Source organism: Pundamilia nyererei, unplaced genomic scaffold, assembly GCF_000239375.1.
Source record: "Pundamilia nyererei isolate P.nyererei 1_Seehausen unplaced genomic scaffold, PunNye1.0 scaffold00020, whole genome shotgun sequence".
Classification (NCBI taxonomy): domain Eukaryota; kingdom Metazoa; phylum Chordata; class Actinopteri; order Cichliformes; family Cichlidae; genus Pundamilia; species Pundamilia nyererei.
In genome coordinates this window covers 4,692,533-4,708,807 of record NW_005187421.1, presented here as the reverse complement: position 1 = coordinate 4,708,807, position 16,275 = coordinate 4,692,533, and the positions used below count along the sequence as shown (strand labels likewise).

The following is a 16,275-nucleotide window of genomic DNA, read 5'->3' as shown; positions in this document are numbered from 1 at the left end:
TCAGACAAAAGCTGCAGACTGTAGACAGAGAGAGCCACAGACATGTTTTTATTCTTAACATTACTCCCTCAATCTGCCAAGGCATCAGAGATTTAAACCAGCAATATATCATGTCAGCCATATCCAGTCCAACGCTAACTCATTTAAGATTTCATAGACATGCATAGAGTCATAGAGATGATGACGACAGAGCTACACAGAGACAGACACTCCAGTGTTTCCCTGTTGGATCTCTCTGGCTCGTCATTAATTTCACAGTAAGTCGGGGGTTCATTCTTGGTACTACTTTTTCTGTTCACAAGCTGTGATAACTCGCTCGAAATAACTGTCATAATTACCATTAAAGAGGCTGTGAATGTAAATAAAGCACAGAAACACGAATACAGGATCTGAATTTCGACCTTTAAATGTTTCTGCTTTAGTCTGGGGTGGAAAACACAAAGAGTTCAGTCTGGTGAAACACCGACTCGATGGCGACGCGCACTCAGATGGACTGGACGTTTTTCCGGCTCCACTCTGGGTCTCGTGGTGGGATGTAGTCCTTGGAAAGCTGCTTTGGTTCTGCCAGCATCTCAATGCGAGCGCTCGCTGTGGCTCTCCTCGCTGCTCTTGAAACCTTATTATTGAGATTCAGACATTAAATTCCATTAATCACAGCCACTTGGAAAAAAAGAATAAGTGAGCAATAAAAATTTAAACTCTAGTGGTAAAAGCTGGTAATTATGCTGCATTTTTATGACCTTCATCAAAACATAAAAGGCATCCCGCAAAACAACAAGTCCCAGAATTTCTCCATCGGCAGAACGACATTAAATATTCATTTGCCTGATTATAATTATTGGAAAGTGTCACAGTTCATTAAAACAAGGTTTTTATGATGTAAAACAACTGGTTCACACAGCTGGAAAATATTTGAATTGACAGTGTGATGTTGAATACACAACCCTAACAAACAGTTTTAATTTATGCTTTGCTGAAAGACTTTTCTAGTGTTCCTTAAAAGCCGCACATTACTGGTCTTTGAGCCTCCTGATGGTATTTATTTGGCATCATAAACTTGGGGTTAGACTAATGTTGGTGTTATACTTTCTGTAACAGAGTATGTGAGGGTTTGCTGGGGAAATTTCAGATGTTGCAAAGGTGTAAAATAAGGCCACCAGCAACACCGGCTCTTTTAAGTGGCCTCCAAGAGGATGAAGAAATGATAAAATAAGAACACACTTCTTGTTCTTGGAGTCTGCATGCTAGACTAAAAGTAGTACAGTATTTAGTGACATGGGGTGATGCTGTGTTAGTGAGAGCACTTACAGTCCAGATGGATTCCTCTGGACGTCCAAGTGTGCAGCAGATGTTGCTCTCCTTCAGTCTGGGCAGCGACAGCTGGACGAGTCTCTGCGAGATGCGAGCTTTTCTGGATGAGAGAGAGACGATGGAAGCGACGCTCTGCAGACGAACAGAAGGTATTAGTTTCTACTTTCACAACACATCCCTGCAGAGACAGAGGAAGGCTGATTTGTTTATAAATCTGCTCGACCACTTCACATTTAGGTGCGAAAAATTTAAGAGCCCGAGGTTTAAAACATTTAGTTTAGATCAAAGTGGCTGCTAACGATTACGTGGAAGAAAAGTTCCTAATTACCCGAACCTAAAAAGATTTTATCTTTTAAGCTACAAATATGTGGCTTTTACAGCTAATTCAATGCAGTGTAAACCCCATTAAACAAATTCTTTCACCACCAAAAAAAACAACAATTTTCAAGCTGAATCTATGCCAATAAAATATTGAAAGCATATTTCACAAAAGCGTGTGTGATTAAGCCTCCCTGTGATTACACAAGAAGCCACGAGGCATCAAACTGAAAAAGAGCATGGATGTTTGCACGGATTTGTTTCTGAAATGATCTGCTCTGCTCCTCTTACCTCCCTGCTCCTCTGGAAGTCCGGATGTGCGAGTTTGGGTTTGGAAAGCTGCAGCAGTCGAGGTGTGATCACGGCACTTTTCACCCTGGGATCGCTGTGCCACACAGGACAGTTTTTTTCACCTTGAGGCGTGTGAGGAGGCCTGTGGGACAAGCAGACAGCATCTTATACCGCGAGAAATAAACCCCTGATAATGCAGGGCTTCGTAATTCTCACATTCTTCTTACATTAGGCCTCGCACAATCGTGTTCCTCAAATAATCCTCAAAATCTTTATTATTCTTGTCAGTACCAGCAGCTCTCTGCCACGCAGCTTCAAAAAATATGCAAATACATGTTAAAGATAAGCTGATAAGTATTCTAAACACTATGGTATGGTGAAACTTTCATTCCCATTGAAGGCACGGATAAGGCCAAAAGCTAGAAAACAAAACAGACAAAGCTAAATGAGTAAACCTTACTGGGAAAGTGACTAAGATGTGCGTCATGTAAGTACAACAAAACTCTGTCACAGCCTAATAAAGGAAAAATGTCAAAAAAGAAGAAGAGAATATTTACAACATTTAAGCTTTTTTGGGTGGTTTATTGCCTGATCGTGTGTCCAGTTTGCTTGTTATTATTCAGTCTTCGTGTGCTTCCATTTATGTATAATTATTGCCTCAGTAGTTCAGCTTGTCTTCACTACAGGATCAGATACAGAAATGCTCCCAAATCATTTTGGCTTACTCTGCGCTTTTTTTCTTCACAATCTCCTTTTTGGGTTTGATTTTATCTGCTTTGTTTTGTCTCACTCATTTATCCGTCTGTATCTCTTAGAGCAACAAGATGAGAGTCTGGCAATTGTTACTTCTTATACAGGACATTAAAACAGCAATCACTGTGATATTTGTAGCCTAAAAAATGCAGACATCAACTTGTACTGATTTGAAACAAACAAACAAAACAAACAAAACCTGGGATGCATCTCACTCCATCCAACTACATGTTCAGCTGCTGCCGCTGGGCTCGGGATTTATAAAAAGACTTCCGCGGCAGTCTACGAGGGTCCCAGAGGTGCTGAGCCTTGGACAATAAGCTCTATTGTCTCGTCTCCTCGCTCTCCCACAGTCTGTCACTGAAATAACAGATGTACAAACGCTGGCTTCCTCACACTGCACAGTGTTGGGCCTGATCCTCTGCTCGGCCTTCTCAGATTTAACTTTATGATTTGTTACATTCTGCTGGAATTAAACTTGAGACTTTGGTTTGCATGTGAGCTCCCGCAGGGAGAATAAAGGCTTTGGAGTTTGACATGTGATGGGGGGCCGTGGAAATATCGTTTAAAACAGACAGCTCAAAGAGTTTGTCTGACTGCTGCTTATATGCTTCTCAACGCCAAAGCAGTAACGAGCAATTTGACATAATGGCAAATGGGGGAAATATATAAATATACCATGTAAAATTTCAAATCCACCAAACCAAACTGAGTCACATAAGCTTTTACTTAATGAAAATGCATTTATTTATAAACTTCTTACTACACAATTGATTTAGTGTTTAGTCTTAAAAAGCTCAGAGTTGCCAAAGTATTGCAACAAAATAAAAGACTTGTGATTTTATTTGCATCAATGCAGGACTAATCTACGGTAAGTAAGCTCCATGTTAAGACACCTCACATCTGGAAAACTGGTAGACGGTAGGTCCTTAATTGTGTGATATATGATAAATTGTATTACTGATCATGTTAATCTCTAAAACAGCAGCATGGCTCATATAACAGGCAAAGAAAGATTCCCTCCGCAAAAAGAAAATCTTTCAGCTTGTCTGCTGCCCCTTTGAGGCCCTCTCCTTGAGCACCTCTGGACAGCTTCCAGTGGCGACCAAGGAAAGATATTTTAACAGTGCTGTGCGCAGTTACGGCCATTTTTTGTTGAATGTCTTCTCTCAGACTCGTCAGGATGTTATAGCCCAAACGATTTGGGGAGAAAAGGTTTTTTAAAATGTTTCATTTGGATGAGTCTTGGTATTTAACCTGTGGTGGGGTTATCACCTTCGAGGTGGTCCTGAGGGTCGTCATGTGCAAAGATGTCTACCTCACTAGAGGTTAAATACCTGGGAGTTGCAATCGGACATCTAGCTCTCTGTTAATCTCTGAAAAGAAAAATTATGGTGTTTGTTTCCCAGACTAGGATTAAGCCTAGTCCTAGACTAAAAAGATTATCAGTGGTGATCTTTGTGGCATTTTTCCTTATAGTCTGGGACTTAAACCATGACTGGGAAAGTTGATCATGGTCGCTCATTGTGTTTGATACAGTGGTTGATGTTTGCCCTCTGTGCTAATTTGATGTTGCAGATGATGCAAAAACACCAGGGACCTTCAAACACCTTCAAACCGTTTCAAGCACTTGAGGGGAGATCAAGAATAGAATAGAATAGAGTAGAATAGAATAGCCCTTTATTGCCATTCTACATGTAAAATGAAATTATGGGTGCTCCACGCCAACTGTGCAGGAGTAAAAAAAATTTTATGAATAGTAAAAACATCAGGAAAAAAATAGCAAACAGAAGAGATATATACAGTCTAGAGGAATACATATAAACTGGAGGAATATATACAAAACAATGGAAAGGCACACATTGGAGAGCAAAGTGCTTGGAGGTAGTGCAAAGAAAAGACTTGGTCTGAATGGAGTCTGTATGTGAGTGACATGAGTGATGAGAGTTACTCAGACCGTGGCTCAGATTGGTGAGGTGGGTGGGCAGTGGTGGTTTGTGAGGAGATAGTGTTTGTCAACAGTCTAAATGGCTCAGGGGAAGAAGGTGCTGTGAGTCTGGAGGTGTGGGACCTGACTGCCCTGAGGCACTGACCAAAGGGCAAAGGGTCAAACAGGTGAAACTGGTGGTGGGTGGGGTGCGAGGCATCACCTGTGAAGGACGATCTGGCGATAGCCTCCAAGGAGACAACCGTGAAGGAGAAGGTTTTGTGTTTTCATTTTTTATGACCAGAAACAAAAAAAGTTTTCATCCCATCTTGTGTTGCATAAAAACATTTAAACCAAGCACGGGTTTGATGCTTCTTATGCCTAGACGTCAGAGGAAATAGTATCCCTTGAGTGTCACTGATTGACCTGTAGGTTACATGTAACAGCTGTTTCAGAATGGTTCACATTGAAATAGAGAAGTAGAAGTAGAAGATGCTTATTGTGCAGGGCTCTCCAGCTGCAAAGATAATATGTTTGCATGTAACATGAACACACATGGATTAAGTATAGCATGCACTGAGGCTTTTACCCTGCATCCTGGGAGCTTCGAGTCCTGGTTCTGGGTGTCGACAAACGCAGGGTGTTTTCGTACTGGGACGTCTTGGAGGAAGGTCGCTGGGTCTTCCTGAAGAGGCTCGCCGTCGCCTCCTCCTCCTTCCTGCAGGAAAATGGAAGCCATTAGTGCGCCCATTATGTGCTGTGTTGTGTGTCTGGAACAAAACATTGTCTTGAGCCAGAAAGAAGAAAGTAGGAGGAGGGGATGATGATGAAGGGGCAATTCAGAACAATGGTTAAGTGTCAGTGTTCAGCTGATGACGGGGGAATGAGTGGAAAATGCAGCCGGAAAAACATTTAAATTTCATTACGCAGCCGAGACTGCGGAGTGACACTCGAGGTTAAATGCTCGCTTCGCATTGTTTTGCTCCTCGACGGTGTGTCACTGATGCAGAATCCTTCCTGATTCAAATAACGAGGAAAAAATCTGATCAAACTTTTTATATCAACAAAAAAGACGAATGGCACATAGAAAGATTAACAAATTGGTTTTGGACTTTTCATGGCATTTGTTGACACTAGCAATAAAAAATACAAAATCTTACTCTTTTGTTGTTAATGCCGTTATCTTGAACTAACGATCCACTCCTCTAATCTAAAAAAGCTGAGTAAAAAGTACAAAATTGCCACCACAAACAATTTATCCACACAACAGTTCAAATTTGAGCAATTTTCTCTTAAAAAGCAGAAATCAGAAAATATTTAATTGTTAAAGGTAACTATTGTAAATTCCTGAGCTTAAAATAGTTATAGTTGTCACTATAATGTGAAGAACCAACTGCTATGACTTCATGTCCATAGTGTCTATGTATTATGTATTATGCTGGAGAGACGTTTGCTGAAGTTGAAATGGGGCTGGACTGTATTTTTGTGCAATACCAATTTATACCACAAGATGGTGTATTTAAGTAATGTAGTCTTTTTTCAGAAAGGTATCTTAACTTAAATGGTGACCCGGAAAAGGCAAAAAACTGAGGGCGAGCAAAAAGAAGCTGCACATTTCAAAACTGCCCCCTTGTGGTGAAACTTTTAATTGAAGGGTAATTACAGAACGTACCTTTGATTAATGATTTTACATGTTAACATATTAATTTTCTAATACATCTGAAAAGATTTTCAGTGATTACCTATCATCTTTTTAGGCTGTTTTTCTTTACAGATGCCAAAAAAGCTTCTCAAATATATGGATTTGTTGATTTTCTTTGTTTTATATTAACACTGACATCATCTGTCTGGATTTAGGGATCATCAAGTCAAATAGTGATTATAATAATAATAAATAATAATAATTAGCTGCACACCTAATTGGCCTGAAAAATTCAAAAGTTCCAGCTGCCAAGTAAAATAATTAACGTGACACTATTGATAAAGAAACCTTGACCACAGAGCCAAATAATCAGATTAGAAATGAACAAAGCGGACTAGACATCTTGCCTGCACTCTCATTAAATTAGGCATTGAGGCTAATTATCAGATACAATAGCCCTGTAAATACATTTAACTGATGTAGCTTACAGCAAATCAGAGGCAGGGAAAAAAGGATCAGTATGTATGCAGTGAGCATCGTGAATCAAGCTCCTCTATAGCTGATGGTCTGCACCAAACCAGCAGGTGATCAGTGTCATCCTCCGTTACAGTGAATTATTACTGCAGTTCAGTGAGCTGCACTTCCTGCGCGTGGGTTTCTGATTGAGTTACACTGAACATCGTTGCTCCTCTCATCCGACAGCTGATGCAGGAGAAACAACAAACAGAAGAGCTGTGGACCTGTAGCTAGCACTAATCGAGCCTGACAGCTCTCGAGGGTGATCACCTGGCATCAGTCCCGAACATCACTTTACTCTGTGCTAAAGAGCTCTGCGAAGATTTCCACACAAATATGTTGATGCATCACAACATAAAAAGCTTGTGTACACTGCTCTGATCACAAACAGCCCTCCCTCTCATGTCTTTTTGATAGAGTCATCAATAATGTTGGAGGAACAGCCGGGCTACAGTTACCTCCGGTGGTCCTCCCTTGCTGAGAAATCTCTTTTGTGCCTGGATAGGTATTGGATTCTTGCACTTGGAGCGGCTCCGAGCGCTGAAGCGGAGATGGGCCATACAGGCCCCTGGTTGCCCCAGCTCAGCTTCTCACTGATCAATGGAAAGGTTTCCAAAAAGGAGCTGTGATGATAAGCATCTTTGTGCAGAGGCAGAATAAATATTTTCCCAAAGAAAAAAAAAGAAAGATCCATTCAATCAACAAACCATAAATTCTTCTCATTTCTCTATTGTTTTTCTCTTTTAAACACACATTCGGTGGGTGCCAGACATCTGTCTTTAATTATGCACTTTGGAGAAATTGCACTCAAAAGAAGGAAACACTGACCACATAGGCTCCTGAATTCTTGGGAGTCAGTTTTAAGTCAATTTTCAAATGATGTAACAGCTGGAAGAGAACTAAGTATGCTCAAAATGTTTAGGGCTTTAAAAACAGACGTGTGATGAATAGCGGCCATTGTGGCGTTACAAAAAGTCTGTGTGCAGAAAGAATTCGGTTTTAATCAAGGGGAAGATGCTCGTGTGAGTCAGCTACTCACCAAGGAGTCGTGGCCCAGACTGTTTTTGAGGTTTTGTGTTGAGCCAACTCCAAGATTCTGTCAAACGACACAGCATTCACAAAACAGCAAAAACTAACAATAAATACGAGTGTATTTCAGGGACTGTGGGCCCAAAGCGGGGCTGTGCAATCGCTCAGCGAGTTTCCCTTCTCTGTTTAGGGTTTTCCATATTTTGGCTCCCAAACAGTCTCGCTCATTTTTTTAAAATCTCTGTTTCAACTTTAAATCTTTACCACCAATCAAAAAGCAAAGACGCGAATGCCAGAGTTTGACTGTGAGTCATTCATTTTCATGACAGTGGTTTCCTATTTTGCACCACCACCTCCATTTAACCCCTTTAATATCTGCAATGTTCCAAAAATACTCCCTACTAGAGGTTACTGATTATATAAAACATGGATTTTTACAACATAGCTTTGAATTTTCAGGTGTTGGTTTTAAGCTTGCATCAGCATCAAAAGCTTAATCTAAAACTGTAGGCAAACTATTTCCCCCATTTATTCATTATGTTGGTTTCAGCTGGTTACACTTTTAGCTCCTTTAAATGGTTTAATCCTGACTTTTAGCTTAATGTTTCTATTCTTTCTTAATGACTTTATGTTAATTAGATGGTTTTATCATGATTTTACCTAACCTGTTAAGAGTTTTGGTGTTTTAACTGTTTATTGCTGACATTTAAGTTTCAAATTTCTTTGCCAGACTTGAAGCTAAATGTTTCTTCCAGACTTTTTATTACTTTTAACTTCATTCCTGCCTTAAGCTTTTTTATTCTCAACACTGAGTTTTTTTTTAAAACTGTTAGCTACTATTGAGGTTTTGTACTCACATGAGCACTCGCCATGTTTAGAATAAGGCCCCAACTACACAGGCCTTGACTGGTCCACGAGTAACATTTTAGCAGTCGCCCAGTTTGTATGGAACACACCAACTTTACCTGCAACTACTCTCAGAGTGTTAGTGATACACCCCAGAAACTGGAAACAGAGACCTTTCTACTTCATAAAAAACTTTAACTTTTATTTTGCAGTAAAGTTGCGCCACTGCTCAGTTTGCAGACAAGTTTGTATCTTCTATGAAAATTATAGGCAACTGCAGCAATCTGCAAGCAACCAATGCAATTACAAAGAGATTTTTTTTTTTGAAAAGTATCGTCTCTGTAACCGATTTGCCTTCGCCAACCTATCGGGGGATATTTTTTCCCCCTCACAACCTACATTTTGTTACACCCGATATGGTGGAAAACTCTTGAGCAAGAAAATGCTGTTTCAGCTGTTTATTCCTGAGTTTATAGTTAAATGGCCTGTATTTGTATAGCGCTTTTACTAGTCCCCCCTAGGGACCCCAAAGCGCTTTACACACCCAGTCATCCACCCATTCACACACTGGTGGAGGCAAGCTACAGTTGTAGCCACAGCTGCCCTGGGGCAGACTGTTGGTAGGAATGTTGCAACGCACAATATCTCCTTATAGTGGTCAATATTTTACACAAACACACCAAATCTATTGAGAATGATTAACTTTCTGAGAAAGGCATAAAGATCAAAACCATTTCACCTCTGTGATGGACCAAATGTGGACTGAACAGCTGCAAGAATAAAAAACAAAAGCAAAAAATGAGTTAAGGCTACCCCCCAATATTTGATGACCATTTTGCATGTATAAAGTGATAAATTTACCTTGTTTTCCAGACACCATCTCCCCTTGCGGCTGCTGTGAGCTGGATGCGTCAGCTTGATGTCACATTACTCTCTCCATAGCCACAGTAGGAGTCCTTAGCAACCAGCTCCACACCTGAGGACGCCCTGAAACTGGAGTCTGTGTGGTTAACTCAACCATCCGGCCCACTCAAGACTTCAGAAGCTGAACGTTATAAGGAAAGTGGACACTTCTAGGTCAGTTGGGAGGCCTACTGTTGCTGTGGCATTCTGGAGAGCTCGATTCAAAATATAAATGTGCTCCAATGGTGTGAAGTGACTAAATGTCAAGCGCTATGTTTGTGATGAGGCTTTGTGCTCACATGAGCAACGACACAGAGCTGTGCTGTTGTAAACAAAACTATGTGAAAGGTCAGTGGTTCAAAACACTAAAGATTTAATGCAAAAGAATAATTCAGTGGAAACTGTTTATTTAAATGTGAAATAATGGCCAATAAGACATCATCAAACTGTTTACACATTACTGTAAAATGCATGTTTTGGTTTTGGAAAAATAGGAGTCACAAAAAACAAAAAGTAATGCGCCCTTTTAAATCACCAAAGTGTTACATATGAAGGGGTTTCGTTTTATTCAGTTCTTAAGATAAAAAACCAAACTCCTTTTTAAAGCATTAAGACGACACACAATGAATAAGATAACAATGAACGCGTTACATACGTGTGTTTTTAAAGCTGTAACACTCCTGAGCGATAATAAACTCAAAATAAAGCAGCAGTATTGCAGCAAAGAGCCATGTCTTTTTGTTTTTTTCCGTTATGCTTAAATGTTTCAAGATTTTGATATTAACGGCAGAACAGAGTCAAAGTTTGCACTTTAGCGGCCCCACATGGCAAAATGGTGTCACTTTCAGACATTTTAACAGTTGAACCTTTCATGAATTTTTTGTTGTTGTAATTTTGCCTTTTCCCATACACCACCACAGAGGATTTTAAATCAAACAGTCCAGATGTGTTTGAAGAACAGACTTTTATCTTAAATTTAAAAATGTCAACTGTTTAGGAATTACAGCCTTTTAATACACAGTCCAGTCTCAAAAGTAATTGGACAGTTGATGAACAATTCCCTGCTCGTTTTTCAATAGAAAGCAGATAAATGATTTGAAGTTGCTTCCAAGTGTTAAACTTGCATCTGATAGCTGTTCACTGGATTTCTCAATATGAGGTCCAAAGAAGTGTCGATTAAAGCGGAGAAGGTCTTCATTGATCTGAAAACCAAACTACACCTATCAGAGAGACAGCAAACACTTGAGGAGAGGCCAAATCAATAATGCGGTATCGGCCAGCTCAGCAAAACCTAAAGGCCTGGAAGACCGGGGAGGAAAAATCAGTGAGAATGATCCCAGAGTTCTTTCCATGGTTACGAAACAGCATTACTATCTAACCAGTCAAGACTGCTCTCAGGGAGGTGGGCAAATCACTGTTAGTGTACAATCCAGGAAAGCCCGATCATACTTTGTCAAAAATCATATAAATATATATACGTTTGAACAGATTAAACCAAGACTAACTAACAGAATAATGGGTAGAGAAATGTATGGAGAAGGAGGGGTGTGTATAAAAATGGCTGTAATTCCTCAACAGTTTATGCAGCACTTCTATTAAAACCCACGAATTAATACTGAAAGTCTGGACTTGATGTTCACTGTGGTGGTGTACAGTCCAAAAGCACAAAATTTTATGTTTTAATTTGAGATCTCAGTCAGTAAAAGTTAGTTTGGGCCACTTGTCTCAGCTGATATGACGAATTTAAGCAGCTTGAGATTTGTATGCAAGTATGAAATACGCTGACACATTTAAATCATTAAGATCGATTTGAAAACTACTGCAATTGCAGCTCCAAACAACATTAGAAGGAATTAAAAATTTAAACCACAGTAACAGTCTTGTAAATGTTAACATTTGTGGCTCCACACATCACCTGCTGGGACAAAAATAGAGATAATGGTTTTGTGTTCTCCCAGTTTGACACAAATCAATAAAAAAAATTTAACAGGCCAACAAACAGTGAGGGGTTTTTTTCTCCTCACAAACGTGAAATACCAACAGAAATAAATACCAGAGGTTTAGCCTACAAACGTAGTGAAAACAGTAAAGTTTAAAAAAAAGTGCAAAGAGCTCACTGAATGTGATTAAGTGACAGGAGTTAACAGTGCGTTTCATAAACCGTCACAAACCAACTGGGAGATCAGGGCCTGAGCGTCCTGCACGCCAGAGCTCAGCTCTGTCTCGCCCTTCTTCACGTGGGTAGCGATGAGGAACAAGCGCCGGTCGCCGAGCTCGGACAGAGACAGAGCGTCGTGGAGGTCAGTGATGCCGCAGGAACCTGGAAGGTCCTGGAGAAAGAAAAAAACATTGAGCATTAAGTAAGATAAGGATGATATATTATATAAAAAAAATATAAAGATGAACTTATTTGAAGGGCGTAATGTCTGAGAAATCTTTGCTGACATTTTATCCACCACCAAATTACTGCAGAATAAAATTTGCAGGGTTTGCTGCTTCAGTGATTTTAACCCAAAATATGAAAATGAGAAAAGGATGGAAGCCATCTTTCAGATTTTATTTTGTGACATCTAAATCGACATACGTGCTTTTCAGATGGACAGAAAATGCAAACAGATACAAATCAAAAGGAAATGCAAGTGATAGACTGCCACATCATTCAGTTTTAAAACACCTGTCTGTGAAGGTTCTCAGTCATCCAGGTCATCGTAGTGAAAGGAGCTTGCAAAGAAAAGCGTCTGGACTTCTTTAAGTTGCTTGAAGACGTTTCACCTCTCATCCGAGAAGCTTCTTCAGAGAAGGATCAAAGAAGAAGCTTCTCGGATGAGAGGTGAAATGTCTTCAAGCAACTTAAAGATGCCCAGACGCTTTTCTTTGCAAGCGTCTGGGCAAGTTGCTCTCATGGCTAATCGGTGCATGGAGTCTGTTGACATCACATTTTCAGATCAACTTAGCTCGCTTTGAACCCTGGCCAAGGTGTTCTATCCTTTAGATCGCTATCCACAGCTCGTGCAGAGGGAAGGAGCACACATCTACCAGTAACATCACTGGTGCATGTTAAAATGTTTATGTGGCACAGACATGCCTTTTATTAACCTGTTAGCAGTCGGACGTACCGCCCACGGGACATTGGATGGTTTAGGGGACTAATTGGACTGCTAAGGGGTTAAAAAGCTGAACATGTCGTACAGAGGAGCTTAGTGAGAGTGATCACAAGACTGTGATGAGGTGTGTTCATCGAAGCCTAATGCAGCCTTCTCCAAACTTCAGGCAGCTGCAGCTTAGCTTGATATCTGAAAATCTCTATTTTGTTGTTTCCTGCTGTTGACATGTTACAAGATAGGAGTTCAGAATAGAAAATAAATAAATAAATGCAATTCTTCACATTAAAAGCCAGTTCTATTTTGTGTTTACTTTAGTTGCATCAGTTGCAAGTCTGAAACAAATCAATCGAACTTGTTTCTTTCACGCCCACCTGTTTGTTGGCCAGCACCATTAAAGGCAGGCTTGGACGAGAGGCCAGCAGCTCGTGTAGGTGTTTCTTTGCCACTGGAAAGAGCTGCGGGTTGGACGAGTCGACTACAAATACCAGCAGCAGTGCTTTAGGGATATATTTCTGCCAATATGGCCGTAGATCCTCTTTACCTCCAACTGTCAAAAGAGAGAGACAACACACACTGTTCAAATACAACTCCCGTGTTTATTTCTGTTAGATTTTATGCATTATACAGGAACACATATGTGATTTTCAACTGGATCATATGAGACAGAGCATACTAAAGATGAGCTCAGGCTTACTTTCCAGAAACTCGATATAGCAGTCATCTTTGTTGATGGAGACGGCGTTGAAGCCCTGTGTCGGCTGTATGTCCTGCTCCAGGCGGCCGGTGGACAAAGACTGCAGCAGGCTGGTCTTTCCGGATCCATCGAGACCCAGAACCAGAACCTGTGTTCCCTTTGACTCCACAGGCTGGGACTGGAACACAGACCACACTGGATCAGAGCCTGATATTCACACCAATATTAAAAAGGATTATTTCCTCTATGATGTCATTGGTTCAGGAAATGGAAATGTAAAAATTGAGTTTTATTTAAAAAAATTATTTAAGTCAAAAAAAGATGTTTAATTATTATCTTAAGAAGAAAATCAGATGTTAGCTGACAGAACTGATATTGCAGGTTAGTAATTAAAAATAAATCTCAGGCTAGAAGTACTGTAGACAGTTTCTCAATCTCAAAGAAACGCCAAAATGTATATAATTCTTTAGAAAAATATTATTTAGGAACAGCTAATATTGATAATATATACCAAACAACTGTCTTAATGTTTCAGATTTTGTTTAGTATTTAAAAATACTGTGAATAGGTCTAATATACGACATAGTGTAGAATTGTGCAGAAATAAGCAGTTTTTCCTGTTTCTCATGTTAAATCTTGGAAGGAAGGTCCTTTTTACTCTTTATTCATAATCATGCCAAATAGTGTCTCTTAACTTGTTCCAGGCCGAGTTATCATAGTTTTGTATTTTCTTGATTAGTTTTTATATTTATTTCACTTTGACTTTTGTTTTTATTTCAGTTTAGTTTCAGTTAATTTCCAGAGTGTGATTGCTCATTTTAGTTTATTTTTATTGTCTGAAAAATGATTAGTTTTAGTTTAGTTTTTGTAAGTTTCAGGGCCAGAGTTTTAGTCTTTTAAAGTATTATTGTATTTGGGGTACATGCCAGATGCAGGATTTAGGAAATTGACTATAGATGTTACAATATAAACACAGAACTTTTTGAAAGCAGTTGATTCCAGTCTTAACCAAAATAACAAAACTTAGCACATTTAATTGGTCTTTTTTTAAAAAAATACTTAGTTTTTCAATTTTTTTCTTATTATTTTTATATTCGTTAAATACAATTAGACAGATTTTTTTAAAGTTAACTATAATAAGCTTCCGTCCAGTAGGTCGAGCTCAGACATTATTTTAGTTTAGTTAGTAAAATGTAATATGCACTAATAATAATAATAACCTAAAAGAAAAAAAATCTCTTTTTTGGTTTACACATCCCATATTTTATTTTAGATATTTCAAAATGTCCATTTACTCAGTGAAAAAAATATTTTACTTTTGTATTTATTTAATTATTTTATTTAATAACTTCTCTTGGGATGTAAATAAAAAAAATAAATGAATTAATATATAAAATGTGCGGATTAATCCAGCCGCTGCCTCACTAAACTGTCCCGAAAACCGCCTTTGAGTTGAATGGAACAGCCTACATTTCCCAGAACACCACGTGGGAACCCCAAAGAACGTGCCTATGCATTTGCCGCTGAAATATGTACAACTTTACGCAACATGTAAAATAAGTTATTTTACCGAAACGCTTCTTCGTCTCGTCTTAAGTGTAAAACCCGGGGGGGCAGCTGGGGTGAAGGCACAGATGTAGTGTTTTAGGAGCAGCAGTCTGAACATTTCCACACAGGTGTGTCCGGTGAACGTTACCTGTGATGTGTTCCGAACTTCAGCAGCTGCTACAGGTTCAACCACGGCCGTTGTGGGCTCAGCACACTGTGTCTGCTGCTGCTGAGCTTTAATCACCGGAGTCTCTTCCTCTCTTATTTCATCCTTCTCTCCTTCCCGCTGCTCTCTGTCACTTTCACCGACCTCTCCCAGGCGTGTTTCGGGCTTCTCCTCCCCGGAGGAGGACGCATAGTTCCAGATAAGATAAGCGACTCCTCCCGCCACAGCGACGGAGGCGCCGACGATACCAGCTCTGCTCAAACTCAACATGGTGCTCAACTGCCGGCTTTGCTGCTCTGTCTGGGCGCCGTTTACCCGTTTGCCCGCGACATGATTGGAGTTCTGGTGAAAATGTAAGTCCGTAAGCGCTTCCCCGCCCCTCTCCTCTGCTCAACAAGTGGATTAACAGACCGGAAGCTCCGGAGGAACTTCTCAAAACGATATTTCCGGATAAAGTGCGCGGAGGTGTTGATGCAGTTCTGAGACCGGCCGCCAGATGGCGCAAAATAATCTTGAAATGTTTTAATGCAACCATTTCTTTAACGCTGTTATTCGCACTCTGACCGCTAGGGTGTCCAACTACTGTATAATACACTTGCATTTAAAATATATAAATTACTAGTAGCCAAAATAAAGTTTAAATTTTAAGAACAATTACTGCAGTAAAAAAAGAAGCGGTAACAGTTCTAATTATCCTGCTTAGTCAAAGTATAATTTTTTATTTAATTTGCGATATTTGATGGTTTTATGTATTTTTATTTTTACCCCATATTTTTTCATTGTTTTGTCATTATTCCATGTTATTTTATTGATCACTTATTTGAGCTAAGTGCTAATATTAGTTTAACTGTAATTTTACCCAATGTCACACCTTCTTTATTTTTAATGTTGGAAAAAGTAAATATTTATTTTCAAGAATAAAAAAATTGTGAAAATGTTGAAGGAGGGATAGCAAGCTGGGGATCAAATTGGCTACAAAAGGGTTGAATCCAGACCGCTAGGTGGCTTTAACCCAAGTGTCATTAATAAAATGAACTACTATTCCTGCAGTGGAGATACCTGAACTCATACACAAGAAAAAAAAACTGAAATTAAAATGTTTAACATTTTAATTGCTTGAATAACAGCGCATACATAAAATCCTTCCCTTCTTATTTAACATCTAAGCATTTTGTGATTTAAAGACTGGGATCCATACATTTTAATTAAATATATATTAAAAAAAAC

At 39.4% G+C, this 16,275-nt stretch overlaps 2 protein-coding genes across 4 annotated transcripts; both read right to left on the bottom strand.

Moving 5' to 3' along the window:
* Positions 1–209: 209 nt before the first annotated feature.
* Positions 210–10,242, bottom strand: spmap2l (sperm microtubule associated protein 2 like). Of its 3 annotated transcripts, XM_005726569.1 has the most exons (8): positions 9,495–10,242; positions 9,373–9,403; positions 7,798–7,854; positions 7,217–7,351; positions 5,190–5,318; positions 1,921–2,062; positions 1,309–1,443; positions 210–616 (listed from the first exon to the last, which is right to left on the bottom strand). In XM_005726569.1, exons 1-8 carry the CDS (start codon positions 9,511–9,513, stop codon positions 485–487), a joined length of 780 nt encoding a protein of 259 aa, XP_005726626.1. In that variant the 5' UTR covers positions 9,514–10,242; the 3' UTR covers positions 210–484. The 3 variants fall into 3 exon arrangements, with proteins under 3 accessions (XP_005726626.1, XP_013764624.1, XP_005726625.1); XM_013909170.1 differs by lacking the exons at positions 7,217–7,351; positions 7,798–7,854; XM_005726568.1 differs by lacking the exons at positions 9,373–9,403; positions 9,495–10,242 and having other exon boundaries at positions 7,217–7,397; positions 7,798–7,923.
* A 996-nt stretch (positions 10,243–11,238) lies between these two features.
* arl9 (ADP-ribosylation factor-like 9) lies at positions 11,239–15,521 on the bottom strand. The gene is made up of 4 exons (XM_005726566.1): positions 15,031–15,521; positions 13,335–13,512; positions 13,012–13,187; positions 11,239–11,866 (listed from the first exon to the last, which is right to left on the bottom strand). The coding sequence occupies exons 1-4, from the start codon at positions 15,316–15,318 to the stop codon at positions 11,690–11,692; spliced, it is 819 nt and encodes a 272-aa protein (XP_005726623.1). The 5' UTR covers positions 15,319–15,521; the 3' UTR covers positions 11,239–11,689.
* Positions 15,522–16,275: the final 754 nt, after the last annotated feature.